The sequence below is a fragment of the Elgaria multicarinata genome, chromosome 21 (genome assembly GCF_023053635.1).
Source record: "Elgaria multicarinata webbii isolate HBS135686 ecotype San Diego chromosome 21, rElgMul1.1.pri, whole genome shotgun sequence".
Classification (NCBI taxonomy): domain Eukaryota; kingdom Metazoa; phylum Chordata; class Lepidosauria; order Squamata; family Anguidae; genus Elgaria; species Elgaria multicarinata.
Genome location: NC_086191.1, coordinates 14,356,902 through 14,371,825, shown reverse-complemented (window position 1 = coordinate 14,371,825; position 14,924 = coordinate 14,356,902). Strand labels below are relative to the sequence as shown.

The window sequence follows — 14,924 nt, the reverse complement described above, 5'->3', positions numbered from 1 at the left end:
TTCTTGCTCCTTCCGCAATGAGGCTTGAACACACCAGAATGCTCAGGGTTACCCAGAGTTGCTCCATGATGTGCAGACCAGGCCACTACGTCCAAAAAGGCCACAAGTAAACATAAAAAAATGCATTTGTGGGGCAAACTAGTTTTCAGTTCTCTTGATTATCATTGGCTCCTCTGATAATTGAAATACCCATCTCTTGGGTTTCTTCTTTCAGCTGACGGAAAGCTGCAAGAAAGAATTCGCACAGGCATGAATCGCTATGAATGCTTACAGTGTGGGAAGAGTTTCAGTCGGAATTCAAGCCTTAACACCCATCATAGGATCCACACAGGAGAGAAGCCTTATAAATGCTTAGAGTGCGGGAAGTGTTTCAGTCAGAGTTCACACCTTAACACCCACCACAGCATCCACACAGGAGAGAAGCCTTATAAATGCTTAGAGTGCGGGAAGTGTTTCAGTCAGAGTGCATACCTTGGAATCCATCACAGGATCCACAGAGGAGAGAAGCCCTATAAATGCTTAGAGTGTGGGAAGAGTTTCAGTCAGAGTTCACACCTTTACACCCACCACAGCATCCACACAGGAGAGAAGCCTTATAAATGCTTAGAGTGTGGGAAGAGTTTCAGTCAGAGTATCGGGCTTGACACCCATCACAGGATCCACACAGGAGAGAAGCCTTATAAATGCTTAGAGTGTGGGAAGAGTTTCAGTCAGAGTATCGGGCTTGGCAGGCATCACAGGATCCACACAGGCGAGAAACCTTATAAATGCTTAGAGTGTGGGAAGAGTTTCAGACATAGTTCAGGCCTCGACACCCATCACAGGATCCACAGAGGAGAGAAGCCCTATAAATGCTTAGAGTGTGGGAAGAGTTTCAGACAGAGTTCAGGTCTTGACACTCATCACAGGATCCATAGTGGAGAGAAGCCTTATAAATGCTTAGAGTGTGGGAAGAGTTTCAGACAGAGTTCAGGCCTTGACACCCATCACAGGATCCACACAGGAGAGAAGCCCTATAAATGCTTAGAGTGTGGGAAAAGCTTCAGTCGGAATTCAAGACTTGACACCCATCATAGGATCCACAGAGGAGAGAAGCCCTATAAATGCTTAGAGTGTGGGAAGAGTTTCAGACAGAGTTCAGGCCTTGACACCCATCACAGGATCCACACAGGAGAGAAGCCCTATAAATGCTTAGAGTGTGGGAAAAGCTTCAGTCGGAATTCAAGACTTGACACCCATCACAAGATCCACACAGGAGAGAAGCCCTATAAATGCTTAGAGTGTGGGAAGAGTTTCAGTCAGAGTATCGGGCTTGACAGGCATCACAGGATCCACACAGGCGAGAAACCTTATAAATGCTTAGAGTGTGGGAAGAGTTTCAGACATAGTTCAGGTCTTGACGCTCATCACAAGATCCACACAGGAGAGAAGCCCTATAAATGTTTAGAGTGTGGGAAGAGCTTCAGTCAGAGCTCAAACTTTTACGCCCATCACAGGATCCACACAGGCGAGAAGACTTATAAATGCTTAGAAGAGCTTCATTCACCATAGAAACTTTAAACAGCATCAAAGAATCCACTAAAGGCAGAAATCCTTTAATTGCATTTCTTAGCATACTGGAAGAACTTCCAACATTATAAGTACCTGAAATCACATCAAAGAACAGACACAGGAAGGATTTTTTTCAATCCCAGCAGTTTCCGGAAAGAAGGAAGATCTTCGAATGGAGGACAGCCATTCCCTTTAAAAGAAGCAAGCCCAGGAGGAAAGACCTTGAATTAAAAACAAATATCCATGCCACGTTCAGCCTAACAGATCTGTCGAGGGCTTCTCAGCTTCATTGAGCCACCAGTGTGTTGAGAAATGAGAGCTGTTAAGGGCCGGGCAGAGGAGTTATTTTGGCCTTCTGTGTGCCGTATGGTGTCCTGCGCTGTGGTCATTTCCAGATTCCCAAAGACCTTGGAGGGCGATCAGCAGCAGAGCAGTGGAGCTACACCGCAGAGGTGTCTTTTCTCCTGGACAGGCGCGTGCAGTCTGTGCAAGCAAAGATGCTCTTTTTTGTTACAAGCAGTGGACTCCGTAGCCCCAAAGGCCTCCTCTCTTGGCACCATCTTGCAAGTTCCTGGGAACGTTGTACGAAATATGCCTGGAAGGGTAGCAAACCCACCCTGCTGATCACTGCAAGAAATATGTGAATGTGCTGAGCCGGAAGCCTTCTCTGATGCTCCTGCCTGATTAGGGAAATGATCAATTGGTTTCCAGGTTTGAGTAGAAGTGGACTCGGTTTCTTCCACACCGCCCACATTGAACGATAAAGAGCTGACTAAAACACCCTCTCCGGGACAGGGATGGCTTGGCCACAGAGGTGTAGGCACTACGAACCTCAAGGCTGGATGACTGCAATGTGCTCCTTCTGGGGCTGCCCTTAAGGCTGCTCCGGACGCTGGAGCCAGTGCAGAACGCAGCAGCTCAGCTGTTGTCCAGAGCTGCTCCTTTTCGGCATGTAACTCCTTTGCTGAAGGGACTGTACTGGCTCCGTATCGGCCACAGGGCCTGGTTTAAGAGGGGAGCGTGCAAAGCCCTAAACAGTTTGGGATCGGGATACATGAGAAAGCGCCTTCTCTCGTCTCACCCTGCCCCAGGGACTGAGGTCATTGGAGGGCCGGCTCCTGGTGGTTCCACGTGGACCTTTGTCCCGATTGGAGTCCATCAGGAGAAGAGCCTTCAGTGTGGTGGCCCCTTCCCTTTGGAACTCCCTGCCCCTTGTGGTTAGGCAGGTGGCAACCCTAGGCTGCTTCTGCCTCCTCTGAAAAGGACTCTTTGCCAGGAAGCCTTCCTCAACTGACCAGCCACTGTTTATATTGGTCCTTTGTTTTAAATTCAACAAAATTTAATTTACTGTATTGTATCTTCTTTCTTTTTACTTTTTTATTCCTATGTTCACCACTCTGGAATTTATTTTAGACCAGTATGGCAAATAAATACATAGATTCATATTGTGACTATTCCTGTGATAATGCATATAACTTCTGTTGCCTTAAATCTCTTATTGTATTTTAAATCCCTCTATTGCTGCTAGGCTTTTTTCCCCTTTTCTTTTTTTGGTTGTAGTTTTCAGCTTTTATACTGCAATTTTAAGCTAGTTCATTTTATATTGGACTGAAGCCTGGAATGGATTCAGAGGCCCACCGGAATCAGAGTCACCAGCCTCTGCTCCCCAGGAATCTCAACAGGAAAAAGATGGGTTTTGTTGCCTTTCGCTGCCATCAGTATATGCTGAGTTCCCCTCGTGTGAGTCCTCCGGGGCTTCATCAGTCTAAAACCTGCAAAGAGAGAACTTGAACAAATATGCCTTTAATAAGCATTAAATGATACAAACACGTCACAGATATCCGATACAAATGAACGCACCAATGAGTCCTTTGAAGTCCAAACATGGATATCTTGCTTGCAACTTTTCAGTGGTCCAGTCCCAAAGTGCCTTCCTTTCCGCCAGGTGCTGAACATTTCAGATGCTTCTTTTGTAGATTTCTTACCTTTACTTCAGAGGGCCATCCCTAAACTGTCGTTCCAGGTAGTAGCCCAATAATAATAATAATAATAATAATAATAATAATAACAACAACAACAACAACAACAACAACAACAAAAACAACAATTATAAGCAATGCTGAAATATTCGGTTAATCTTGTGCAAAGGGAGAAGAGCCCATAAGGCCACATCTGTCCTCTGACATTCAGCTTCCTGGCAGAACAAGATGGGTCTTTATTTTGGAGGAGGAGGTGGGGTGTCTGGTCTTTCTCCCCCAGAGACCGTGCCCACCTCCTCTGCAGGGGTGTTGTGAGCAGAGGCTCTTCTGTGAGTTGCTTCCTCTCCCTGCGGCTGCTTGAGCTGAAACAGGAGACGGAGACGATGTGGGGGAACACTCAGCAGAGCGACTGAACAAAACCTGGGATGAGGAGGAGCCCTTGGGGAAGGGGGGATGCGAGGAACTGTTGCATTGCGAGCATCTTCAGACTCCAGAGACAGCTTCTGAAACGCTACTTTCTTCTCAGCCCACACTAAAACAGACTCCAGCAAACACTGGCTCCCATCTTCCAGATTCCACTCTCCACTTCCTCTCCCTCCCAGCTCCCCTCCATGCCTCTACTACAACTCCCAGCATGCAATTCACCTACCACAATTCCACAGGACCCCAGGCAGGAGCAAGCAGGGCCGGCGCTGCCATAGAGGCAGCTCAGGCGGCGACCTAGAGCGCCAAAGTAAGGGGGGCGCCGAACGGCAAGCCCAGAAGCCGCTGTCCCACAGCAGCTCTGAGAGGGTGGCTTCTGAGCTCATTGTTCCAAAGCCGCCCGCCCGCCCCCCAATCCCAGTGTCCTGGCTTCGAAGCCAAGACGCTGGGGGCAGGGGTAGGTTTTGGAACGGCGCACCCGGAAGCCGCTCTCCCAGAATGCCAGCGAGCGAAGGTGGTGCCCCGGCCGTTGCCTCGTGTCGCCCTCATGCTCGTCAGCATGGGGGTGACACGAGGGACGGGCGGGGGGGTGGCTCAGTTTGCTCGCTGTCACAAGCAGGTGGGTCTGCCCCAGTCGCTTGTGCCGGCGAGTGAAGGCGAACCGGCGGCAGATGGCTGATTTGCCACCCCCTCCCTTCTCAGCGACCACCGAAAACTCCATTGCCCGCCCCCCTCCACTTATAACTACCACTTGGCGTGGAGGGAAGGGAGAGCACCCCGCAGCAGCCCAGCAGTAACGGCAGAACCACGAGTGGCTGAACCATGGCCACCTCCTCACCGGCAAGGACCGTGTGATTTTATAATCCTAGAGATATTTAGACTAAATGTGATGATTATATAAATAATATCTTATCTCTGTAGCGTTTGTTCCGAGGAAGCTCGAGCAGCGAAAACGGGAAGTTTATTGAAAAATCCTGTCAACAACTTACAACGCTGGAAAGAATAAAATATTATAAGAACAAACCTTATTTATAATATATCCGTGAACATATGTTTATGTACTGATGTATTGCCAAATGCGTTTAATAGACTAAAGTGTGTTAGTGTGTCTTTGCTGTGCTATATTATAGACTTGTATTGTCTTATAGTAGGAACAGCATTCCAATTATTGGTTTATTGTATTATAGTACCCAACACCACTATTGTCTAACAACTATGGGATACATCAGCTTTTTTGTAATTTTTGTATAATAATAAATGGGTTTCTTGTTAATCATCCTTCTCCACTAGTGGTTCGAGTAGTTGTGTGCGTTTTGGCACCTTATATATATTAGTCATTTAAAAACTGCTTCCTTCTATTTGTTAGTGTGTGTATTCATGTCTGAATGGGGTGTTTGCTTTATTGAAATCAATGCGACTTGATAATCTTGGGATGCTGGTGACTGATGGAATAATTGTGATTTTTCCTGCTGCCCCAGGTCTTTAATTTCCGTAGCCAGTGGTGTATATTCAAGGCTGTTGGGTAAACCCCGCTACCAAGTGATGAAAGGGGATGGATTAATGGATTAATGCAGTGGTTCTCAACCTGGGGCACTCCAGATGTGTTGGACTGCATCTCCCAGAATGCCCCAGCAGAGTTGTAGTCCAACACATCTGGAGCACCCCAGGTTGAGAAAGGCTGGATTAATGTAATAACGTAACAGCTCCCTTGACCATTTTCACCTCTCTGCCCTGTGAACAAAATCTCCTTTTTACTGTTGCGTTTGCAATGGCGGAGGTATGCATTACACCAAGTGCCCCTTAGTTCAAAATGATTTGTATGGAAAAAACATTTTCTTTTGTATTTGAGAAAGATAATCAAAACTTAGCTACAGTTATCCATGCTCTGATAACCTCTCGTTTGGATTACTGCAATGCGTTATACGTGGGGCTGCCTTTGAAAACGGTCTGGAAACTTCAACTGGTGCAAAACAGGGCAGCAAGGTTATTAACGGGGACTGGCTGACGAGACCACATTACGCCAGTCCTTTTACAACTTCATTGGCTGCCAGTCCAGGTCCGGGCCCAATTCAAAGTGCTGGTATTGACATTTAAAGCCCTAAACGGTTTGGGGCCAGGTTATCTGAAGGAACGCCTCCTCCCATATGTACCTACCCGGACTTTAAGATCATCTACAGGGGCCCTTCTCCGTGAGCCCCTGCCAAAGGAAGTGAGGCAGGTGGCTACTAGGAGCAGGGCTTTTTCTGCTGTGGCACCCCGGTAGTGGAACGAGCTCCCCAGAGAGGTCCGCCTGGCACCTACACTGTACTGCTTTCGTCGCCAGCTGAAGACCTTTTTATTCACTCAGTATTTTAACACTTAATTTTAACTTAAATTTAAATTTTACTGTTTTAACTCTGTATTTTAATCTTATATCAACTTTGCTGTGTGGTTTTATCCTGGTTGCGCTTTTTATACTGTATTTCATAATTGTGTTTTAACCTGTTGGGTGTTTTACTATGGTTTTAATTTTTGTGAACCACCCAGAGAGCTTCGGCTATTGGACGGTATAAAAATGTAATAAATAAATAAATAAATAAATAAATACTTATTCTTGCAATTTAAAATAAACTTAGCAGTTTCAAGTTTTGTGCATATTTTTTCTACAAACCATCTGTTCTTAATAATGGAAGTTGGCAAAAAAGTTTTGCGGGTGGTGAAAGTAGCTCACCCTGCCTAGGGCGCAAAATAGTTGTGAGAAAGAGGAACTCTTCACCACACCACAAATTGATTTCTAAAAAATTGCAAGGACCCGACCTTACCAGGAAAGGATTTTATTTAATCATGCAAGGGACAACTCCTGAATCAATCATTTGTTAAAACTATGTAAGCTCTTCAACAGCAGAAACTGAATTTTAAAAAAGTTTTTTTTAAAAAAATATGGAAGACTCAAAAGCACCAGAAACTGATTCTAAAAGATTCAAGGACCCCCTCCTCCAATAAATCTATGTTTTAAGAAAACCAAACACCTCAAGGCTGTGGGGCACAGCTCTGCCCTTTTCGACCTTTTCTGGTTGTGATCCAGAGGAAGCTTTGGGTCTGAGCTTCTTAGGAGTAGGAAGAACCCCCTGACTGCCTCTCCCACCACTGTCTCCAGTTTCCCCCTGTGTCGTGGTGTTCACCTGCACTGTGAGGATGGCCTTCTTCTGACCCTGATTTGGGCTGCTATAGACAGGAGGGACTTCATATGGTCATCACTGAAGGATTACTAAATTCCTAAATTACTAAAGCTCAACCAGGGGCTGCCCTTAAGGCTGCTCCGGACGCTGGAGCCAGTGCAGAACGCAGCATTTAAATTGCCATTTGAAATGAACAGGCTGCTATTCCCAGTGGTGGCCACTGGGGGGCGGCAGATTAAATGGACTTTAAATTGCCATTTGAAACGAAAAGGCCGCAGTTCCCACTTTTGGCCACGAGATGCCAGCAGACTATATGGATTTTAAATTGCCATTTGAAATGAACAGGCCGCAGTTCCCACTTTGGCCACCAGATGCCAGCAGAGTATATGGATTTTAAATAGGCCATTGAAATGAACAGGCCGCAGTTCCCACTTTTGGCCACCAGATGCCAGCAGAGTATATGGATTTTAAATTGCCATTTGAAATGAACAGGCTGCTATTCCCAGTGGTGGCCACCAGATGCCAGCAGAGTATATGGATTTTAAATAGGCCATTGAAATGAACAGGCTGCAGTTCCCACTTTTGGCCATCAGATGCCATCAGAGTATATGGATCTTAAATTGCCATTTGAAATGAACAGGCTGCTATTCCCAGTAGTGGCCACCGGGGGGCAGCAGATTAAATGGACTTTAAATTGCCATTTGAAATGAACAGGCCGCAGTTCCCACTTTTGGCCACCAGATGCCAGCAGAGTATATGGATTTTAAATAGGCCATTGAAATGAACAGGCCGCAGTTCCCACTTTTGACCACCAGATGCCAGCAGAGTATATGGATTTTAAATAGGCCATTGAAATGAACAGGCCGCAGTTCCCACTTTCGGCCATCAGATGCCATCAGAGTATATGGATTTTCAATTGCCATTTGAAATGAACAGGCTGCTATTCCCAGTGGTGGCCACCAGATGCCAGCAGAGTATATGGATTTTAAATTGCCATTTGAAATGAACAGGCTGCTATTCCCAGTGGTGGCCACCAGGGGGCGGCAGATTAAGTGGATTTTAAATAGGCCATTGAAATGAACAGGCCGCAGTTCCCACTTTTGGCCACCAGATGCCAGCAGAGTATATGGATTTTAAATAGGCCATTGAAATGAACAGGCCGCAGTTCCCAATTTTGGCCACCAGATGCCAGCAGACTATATGGATTTTAAATTGCCATTTGAAATGAACAGGCTGCTATTCCCAATGGTGGCCACTGGGGGGCGGCAGATTAAGTGGATTTTAAATAGGCCATTGAAATGAACAGGCTGCAGTTCCCACTTTTGGCCACCAGATGCCAGCAGAGTATATGGATTTTAAATTGCAATTTGAAATGAACAGGCTGCTATTCCCAGTGGTGGCCACCGGGGGGCGGCAGATTAAATGGACTTTAAATTGCCATTTGAAATGAACAGGCCGCAGTTCCCACTTTTGGCCACCAGATGCCAGCAGAGTATATGGATTTTAAATAGGCCATTGAAACGAACAGGCCGCAGTTCCCACTTTTGGCCACCAGATGCCAGCAGAGTATATGGATTTTAAATAGGCCATTGAAATGAACAGGCCGCAGTTCCCACTTTTGGCCACCAGATGCCAGGAGAGTATATGGATTTTAAATTACCATTTGAAATGAACAGGCTGCTATTCCCAGTGGTGGCCACCGGGGGGTGGCAGATTAAATGGACTTTAAATTGCCATTTGAAATGAACAGGCCGCAGTTCCCACTTTTGGCCACCAGATGCCAGCACAGTACATGGATTTTAAATAGGCCATTGAAATGAACAGGCCGCAGTTCCCACTTTTGGCCATCAGATGCCATCAGAGTATATGGATTTTAAATTGCCATTTGAAATGAACAGGCTGCTATTCCCAGTGGTGGCCACCGGGGGGCGGCAGATTAAACGGACTTTAAATTGCCATTTGAAATGAACAGGCCGCAGTTCCCACTTTTGGCCACCAGATGCCAGCAGGGTATATGGATTTTAAATAGGCCATTGAAATGAACAGGCCGCAGTTCCCACTTTTGGCCACCAGATGCCAGCAGAGTATATGGATTTTAAATAGGCCATTGAAATGAACAGTCCGCAGTTCCCACTTTTGGCCACCAGATGCCAGCAGAGTATATGGATTTTAAATTGCCATTTGAAATGAACAGGCCGCAGTTCCCACTTTTGGCCACCAGATGCCAGCAGAGTATATGGATTTTAAATTGCCATTTGAAATGAACAGGCCGCAGTTCCCACTTTTGGCCACCAGATGCCAGCAGAGTATATGGATTTTAAATTGCCATTTGAAATGAACAGGCGGCTATTCCCAGTGGTGGCCACCGGGGGGTGGCAGATTAAATGGACTTTAAATTGCCATTTGAAATGAACAGGCCGCAGTTCCCACTTTTGGCCACCAGATGCCAGCACAGTACATGGATTTTAAATAGGCCATTGAAATGAACAGTCTGCTATTCCCAGTGGTGGCCACCAGGGGGCGGCAGATTAAGTGGATTTTAAATAGGCCATTGAAATGAACAGGCTGCAGTTCCCACTTTTGGCCACCAGATGCCAGCAGTGTATATGGATTTTAAATTGCCATTTGAAATGAACAGGCCGCAGTTCCCACTTTTGGCCACCAGATGCCAGCAGAGTATATGGATTTTAAATAGGCCATTGAAATGAACAGGCCGCAGTTCTCACTTTTGGCCACCAGATGCCAGCAGAGTATATGGATTTTAAATAGGCCATTGAAATGAACAGGCCGCAGTTCCCACTTTTGGCCACCAGATGCCAGCAGGGTATATGGATTTTAAATAGGCCATTGAAATGAACAGGCCGCAGTTCCCACTTTTGGCCACCAGATGCCAGCAGAGTATATGGATTTTAAATAGGCCATTGAAATGAACAGGCCGCAGTTCTCACTTTTGGCCACCAGATGCCAGCAGAGTATATGGATTTTAAATAGGCCATTGAAATGAACAGGCCGCAGTTCCCACTTTTGGCCACCAGATGCCAGCAGAGTATATGGATTTTAAGATGTGACTCCTTTGCTGAAGGGACTGTACTGGCTCTGTATTGGCCACAGGGCCTGGTTTAAGAGGGGAGCATACAAAGCCCTAAAAAGTTTGGGATCAGGATACATGAGAAAGCGCCTTCTCTCCTCTCACCCTGCCCCAGGGACTGAGGTCATTGGAGGGCCGGCTCCTGGTGGTTCCACGTGGACCTTTGTCCCGATTGGAGTCCAGCAGGAGAAGAGCCTTCAGTGTGGTGGCCCCTTCCCTTTGGAACTCCCTGCCCCTTGTGGTTAGGCAGGTGGCAACCCTAGGCTGCTTCTGCCTCCTCTGAAAAGGACTCTTTTCCAGGAAGCCTTCCTCAACTGACCAGCCACTGTTTATATTGGTCGTTTGTTTTAAATTCAACAAAATTCAACTTACTGTTTTGTATCTTCTTTCTTTTTACTGTTTTATTCCTATGTGCACCACTCTGGAATTTATTTTAGACCAATATGGTAAATAAATAGATAAAGATTCATATTGTGACTATTCCTATGATAATGCATATAACTTCTGTTGTCTTAAATCTCTTATTGTATTTTAAATCCCTCTATTGCTGCTAGGCTTTTTCTTTTCCTTTCCTTTTTCTTTTGGTTGTAGTTCTTAGCTTTTATATTGCAATTTTAAGCTATACAACAACAACAACAGTTTATTGCAGTCAATAGACCATTCCAGCAAATAAAAATTTTACATACAAGCAAACTGAACATACCATTAACTACTAAAAGTCAGACGATCATAGAAGATCTAAAAGAAATGGCCAAGTTCAAAAACTTGGCCACTTGCTCAGTGATTGATTTGTCTATATTACAAAGTAAAAGAGACGTTAAGAATTCAGTTGGGTGACCAGGATAAGATTGTAAAATAGGGTTTAGAAGATCATTTCTAGCCCCTAGATAAAATCTACAAAACAGTAAAACATGAGATACAGTTTCCACTTCACTATTGTTGCAAGGGCAGCATCTGTTGAGCACTGGAATTTTATTAAATCTGCCCTCCGGAAGTTTGGAGGGAAGGACATTAAGTCTGGCTAATGAAAATGCTCTCCTGTATTTAGGAATAGACAACCAGCGTAGATAAGGCATCCCATCCTTACAAAAAAAGGCTGGTAGTCCTAGGGACAGGGGGGAACATGGGCCCCATGCAGCACTCTTTTGGTTGTAGTTTTCAGCTTTTATACTGCAATTTTAAGCTAGTTCATTTTATATCGGACTGAAGCCTGGAATGGATTCAGAGGTCCACAGGAATCAGAGTCACCAGCTTCTGCTCCCCAGGAATCTCAACAGGAAAAAGATGGGTTTTGTTGCCTTTCGCTGCCATCAGTATATGCTGAGTTCTCCTCGTGTGAGTCCTCCGGGGCTTCATCAGTCTAAAACCTGCAAAGAGAGAACTTGAACAAATATGCTTTTAATAAGCATTAAATTATGCAAATACGTCACAGATATCCAATACAAATGAACGCACCGATGAGTCCTTCGAAGTCCAAACAAAACATGGATTTCTTGCTTGCAACTTTTCAGTGGTCCAGTCCCAAAGTGCCTTCCTTTCTGCCAGATGCTGAACATTTCAGATGCTTCTTTTGTAGATTTCTTACCTTTACTTCAGAGGGCCATCCCTAAACTGTCGTTCCAGGTAGTAGCCCAATAATAATAATAATAATAATAACAACAACAACAACAACAACAACAACAACAACAACAACAACAATTATAAGCAATGCTGAAATATTCGGTTAATCTTGTGCAAAGGGAGAAGAGCCCATAAGGCCACATCTGTCCTCTGACATTCAGCTTCCTGGCAGAACAAGATGGGTCTTTATTTTGGAGGAGGAATTGGAGGGGGGGTGTCTGATCTTTCTTCCCCAGGGACCCTGCCCACCTCCTCTGCAGGGGTGTTGTGAGCAGAGGCTCTTCTGTGAGTTGCTTCCTCTCCCTGCGGCTGCTTGAGCTGAAAGAGGAGACGGAGACGACGTTGGGGAACACTCAGCCGAGGGACCGACCAAGCCCTGGGATGACGAGGAGCCCTTGGGGAAGGGGGGATGCGAGGAACTGTTGCATTGCAAGCATCTTCAGATGCCAGAGACAGCTTCTGAAATGCTACTTTCTTCTCAGCCCACACTAAAACTGAGACTCCACCCTCCACTTCCTCTCCCTCCCAGCATCCTTCCATGCCTCTACTACAACTCCCAGCATGCAATTCACCTCCCACAATGCCACAGGACCCCAGGCAGGAGTAAGCCAGGGGAAGCGCAGGGCCAGGCAGCCTCCTCCGCAGGGGAAGCGCTCCGCTCTGGTGCCGCCAAGGTTGGGACCCAGAAGACTCCCAGCATCAGAACTGGTCCAGTCCACAAGAGCGGCGGAGAGGCGTCACCTCCGCCAGCAAAGGGGACCCTCTCCGTAGCCCCCCACCGGCCCAGGGGCTTGGGCTGCTCACCCCCCACCCCACATGGTGCCTGGATGTGAGTATGAATGACTACGACTGCTGTGCTAAAATGTGCCGCCCTTCGCTTCGGGTTGCTTCCATTCCCTGGGTTGCAGGATGAGTCCCTTGTAACGCTGCATGCAGGTGGTGATTTCTAAGACTATGCAAGCTCTCCAACATCAGAAACTGAATTTTCAAAATGAGTTTTAAATATATGCAGGGCCCTGAAGCACCAGAAACTGATTCTCAAATTTGCAAGGGCCCCTTCCTCCAATAAATCCATATTGAAAAAACAGAAAAACTCAAGGCTGTGGGTGACAGCTCTGTCCTCTTCGCCCATCTCTGGCTATGATCCAGAGGAAGCTTTAGGTCTGAGCACCTTAGGATTGGGAGGAACCCCCGGGCTCCCCCCTCCCCCGCTATCTCCAGTTACCCCCTGTGTCCTGGTTGTATATTCGGTCCTTTTTAACCTCAGAACCTACACCAAATGGGTCCGAAACACCCCAGTGGGTAACCAGTGACGATCCAAACAGACAAACATTTAATCCCAGCCAAAAAGCATCACTGCAGATGTGATTGTAAACTAGAATCTATTTATTGTAAAAATTGCAAAACAATTAGCATGCTGGTTATATACTATACAATCTCTCTCTGGTTACAAGAAAAGAGAATGAAATGCAAATACAAGATTGTTGCCAAAGCAGGTATTACAAACTTAGCTAATAAGCTTCTAGCATTGTGATGACTCCTCCTTATCCGCTTCTGTTTGTTACTTGTGGTTTAAAGCTAAACTAAAACACTTTCGACTATACTAAAACACAGCAGTTAATACTCCCTGTTCTTCCTCTTGCACACTATTTGAATCTAAAAGCTATACTGAAGCATTACTAAATTCCTCTGGGTATGTGAATTGGAAAAGCAGAAGTCAGAGAACTTCTAAGACTTGGAAATAATTTCAAGTTCCAGCTTCAGAAAATAAGTCCAAGTCCCAGAATCTAAACTTTCAGGGAAATATTCTAAATCCCAAAGTCTATTGGCATAAAGAAATTCATAATTACTCAACTGCATCACTCCAAATGGCCGAGTTGAAGTTGAAAAAGAAATAAACAAATTCCAAAAAATAAAATAATTTTAAAAATTCTGCCTTCCAGCTCTGCTACCTGTGCTTTGATACCCTTGTTCTGGCCCAAAGGTGGGGGTCCACGAGTGAGGAGACCACCATCTCCCAATCACAATTAGCACGAACACGTGATTAGACCACCCATTCACCAATCAGAAGTTAGGTGTCTTCCCCTCCCCAATGTCTCACATGTTATACTCCTGGGGTCCTAGGAAACATGGCTGCCATTGGGGCATCCTATCTTGATTGGCGTAGAGGACATCTTCTTTGAGCTCGTGTTCTTCTTCGGACGTATATGGTCAACCCTAAATCTTCCCAAAACCCTCGCTCAAGCTACCCCATTCCAGATCAGATCATCCATATTTCATATGAAGTAGCCTTCCTCTTGCAGCATAATTTAACCCTTTTAGCACCGGATTAACAGTGTTGTTCAACTGCATTGGGAGGATGGCCTCCTTCTTTTGACCCTATTTTGGACTGCTGTAGACAGGAAGGGCTTCAGATACTCTGAATGATTGGGACAGAGTGAAGGGTCAGAAGGAAAGTCTCTCTTTCTGCCTTCTCCCAAAGGCCTCTCTGTGCCCAGCTGGGATCTCCTCTCCTGGCAGGAAAGAAAGGGGGAAGGTCCATTCCTTGGTGCGCCCGAAGAAGCAGAGGCATCAGCAGATATGAGCCTGGGGCTGAGGGACCCTTTGGGAGATTCTTCAGTTTCCTCCCAGTCGCTGACCCCCATTTGGGCCGAGCCATGGAGAAGGCAGGGCCTCAACGCCAGGAAGGGTCCTGGAGGAAACGGTCAGTTTAGATCCCAGATTCCTTCCTGGGTTTGTGATGAAATGAGTCTTGGTCACTCGATGGCCTTGGCCAGAAAGACCTCTTGGTTTTCTCAGCAGCTGTAGAAACTGTTAACCATTAGATCAGAAGAACATGAGAAGGGGCCTGATTCTGGATCAGACCCAGGGTCCATCAAGTCCATCAGTCTGTTCACACGGTGGCCAAAGAGTTGTCTATCAGGGACCCACAACCAGGACATGGTGCAACAGCACCCTCCCGCCCATGTTCCCCAGCAACCGGTTTCAAAAGGCTTCCTGCCTCTGATCCTGGAGATTGGACTTAGCCTTCAAAACTGGTAGCCCTCGATAGCCTTCCCCTCCAGGAAATGCTCCAACACCCTCTTCAGGCCATCCCAGTCGGTG

At 46.1% G+C, this 14,924-nt stretch overlaps 1 protein-coding gene across 1 annotated transcript; it reads left to right on the top strand.

Moving 5' to 3' along the window:
• The first annotated feature begins 249 nt into the window (after positions 1 to 249).
• LOC134412306 (zinc finger protein 665-like) lies at positions 250 to 2,342 on the top strand. Its single transcript, XM_063146205.1, has one exon. It carries the CDS (start codon positions 250 to 252, stop codon positions 1,549 to 1,551), a length of 1,302 nt encoding a protein of 433 aa, XP_063002275.1. The 3' UTR covers positions 1,552 to 2,342.
• Positions 2,343 to 14,924: the final 12,582 nt, after the last annotated feature.

Excerpts from the sequence above, each read along its gene's own strand:
- LOC134412306 (XM_063146205.1), top strand. The coding sequence starts at position 250 with ATGAATCGCTATGAATGCTTACAGTGTGGGAAGAGTTTCAGTCGGAAT.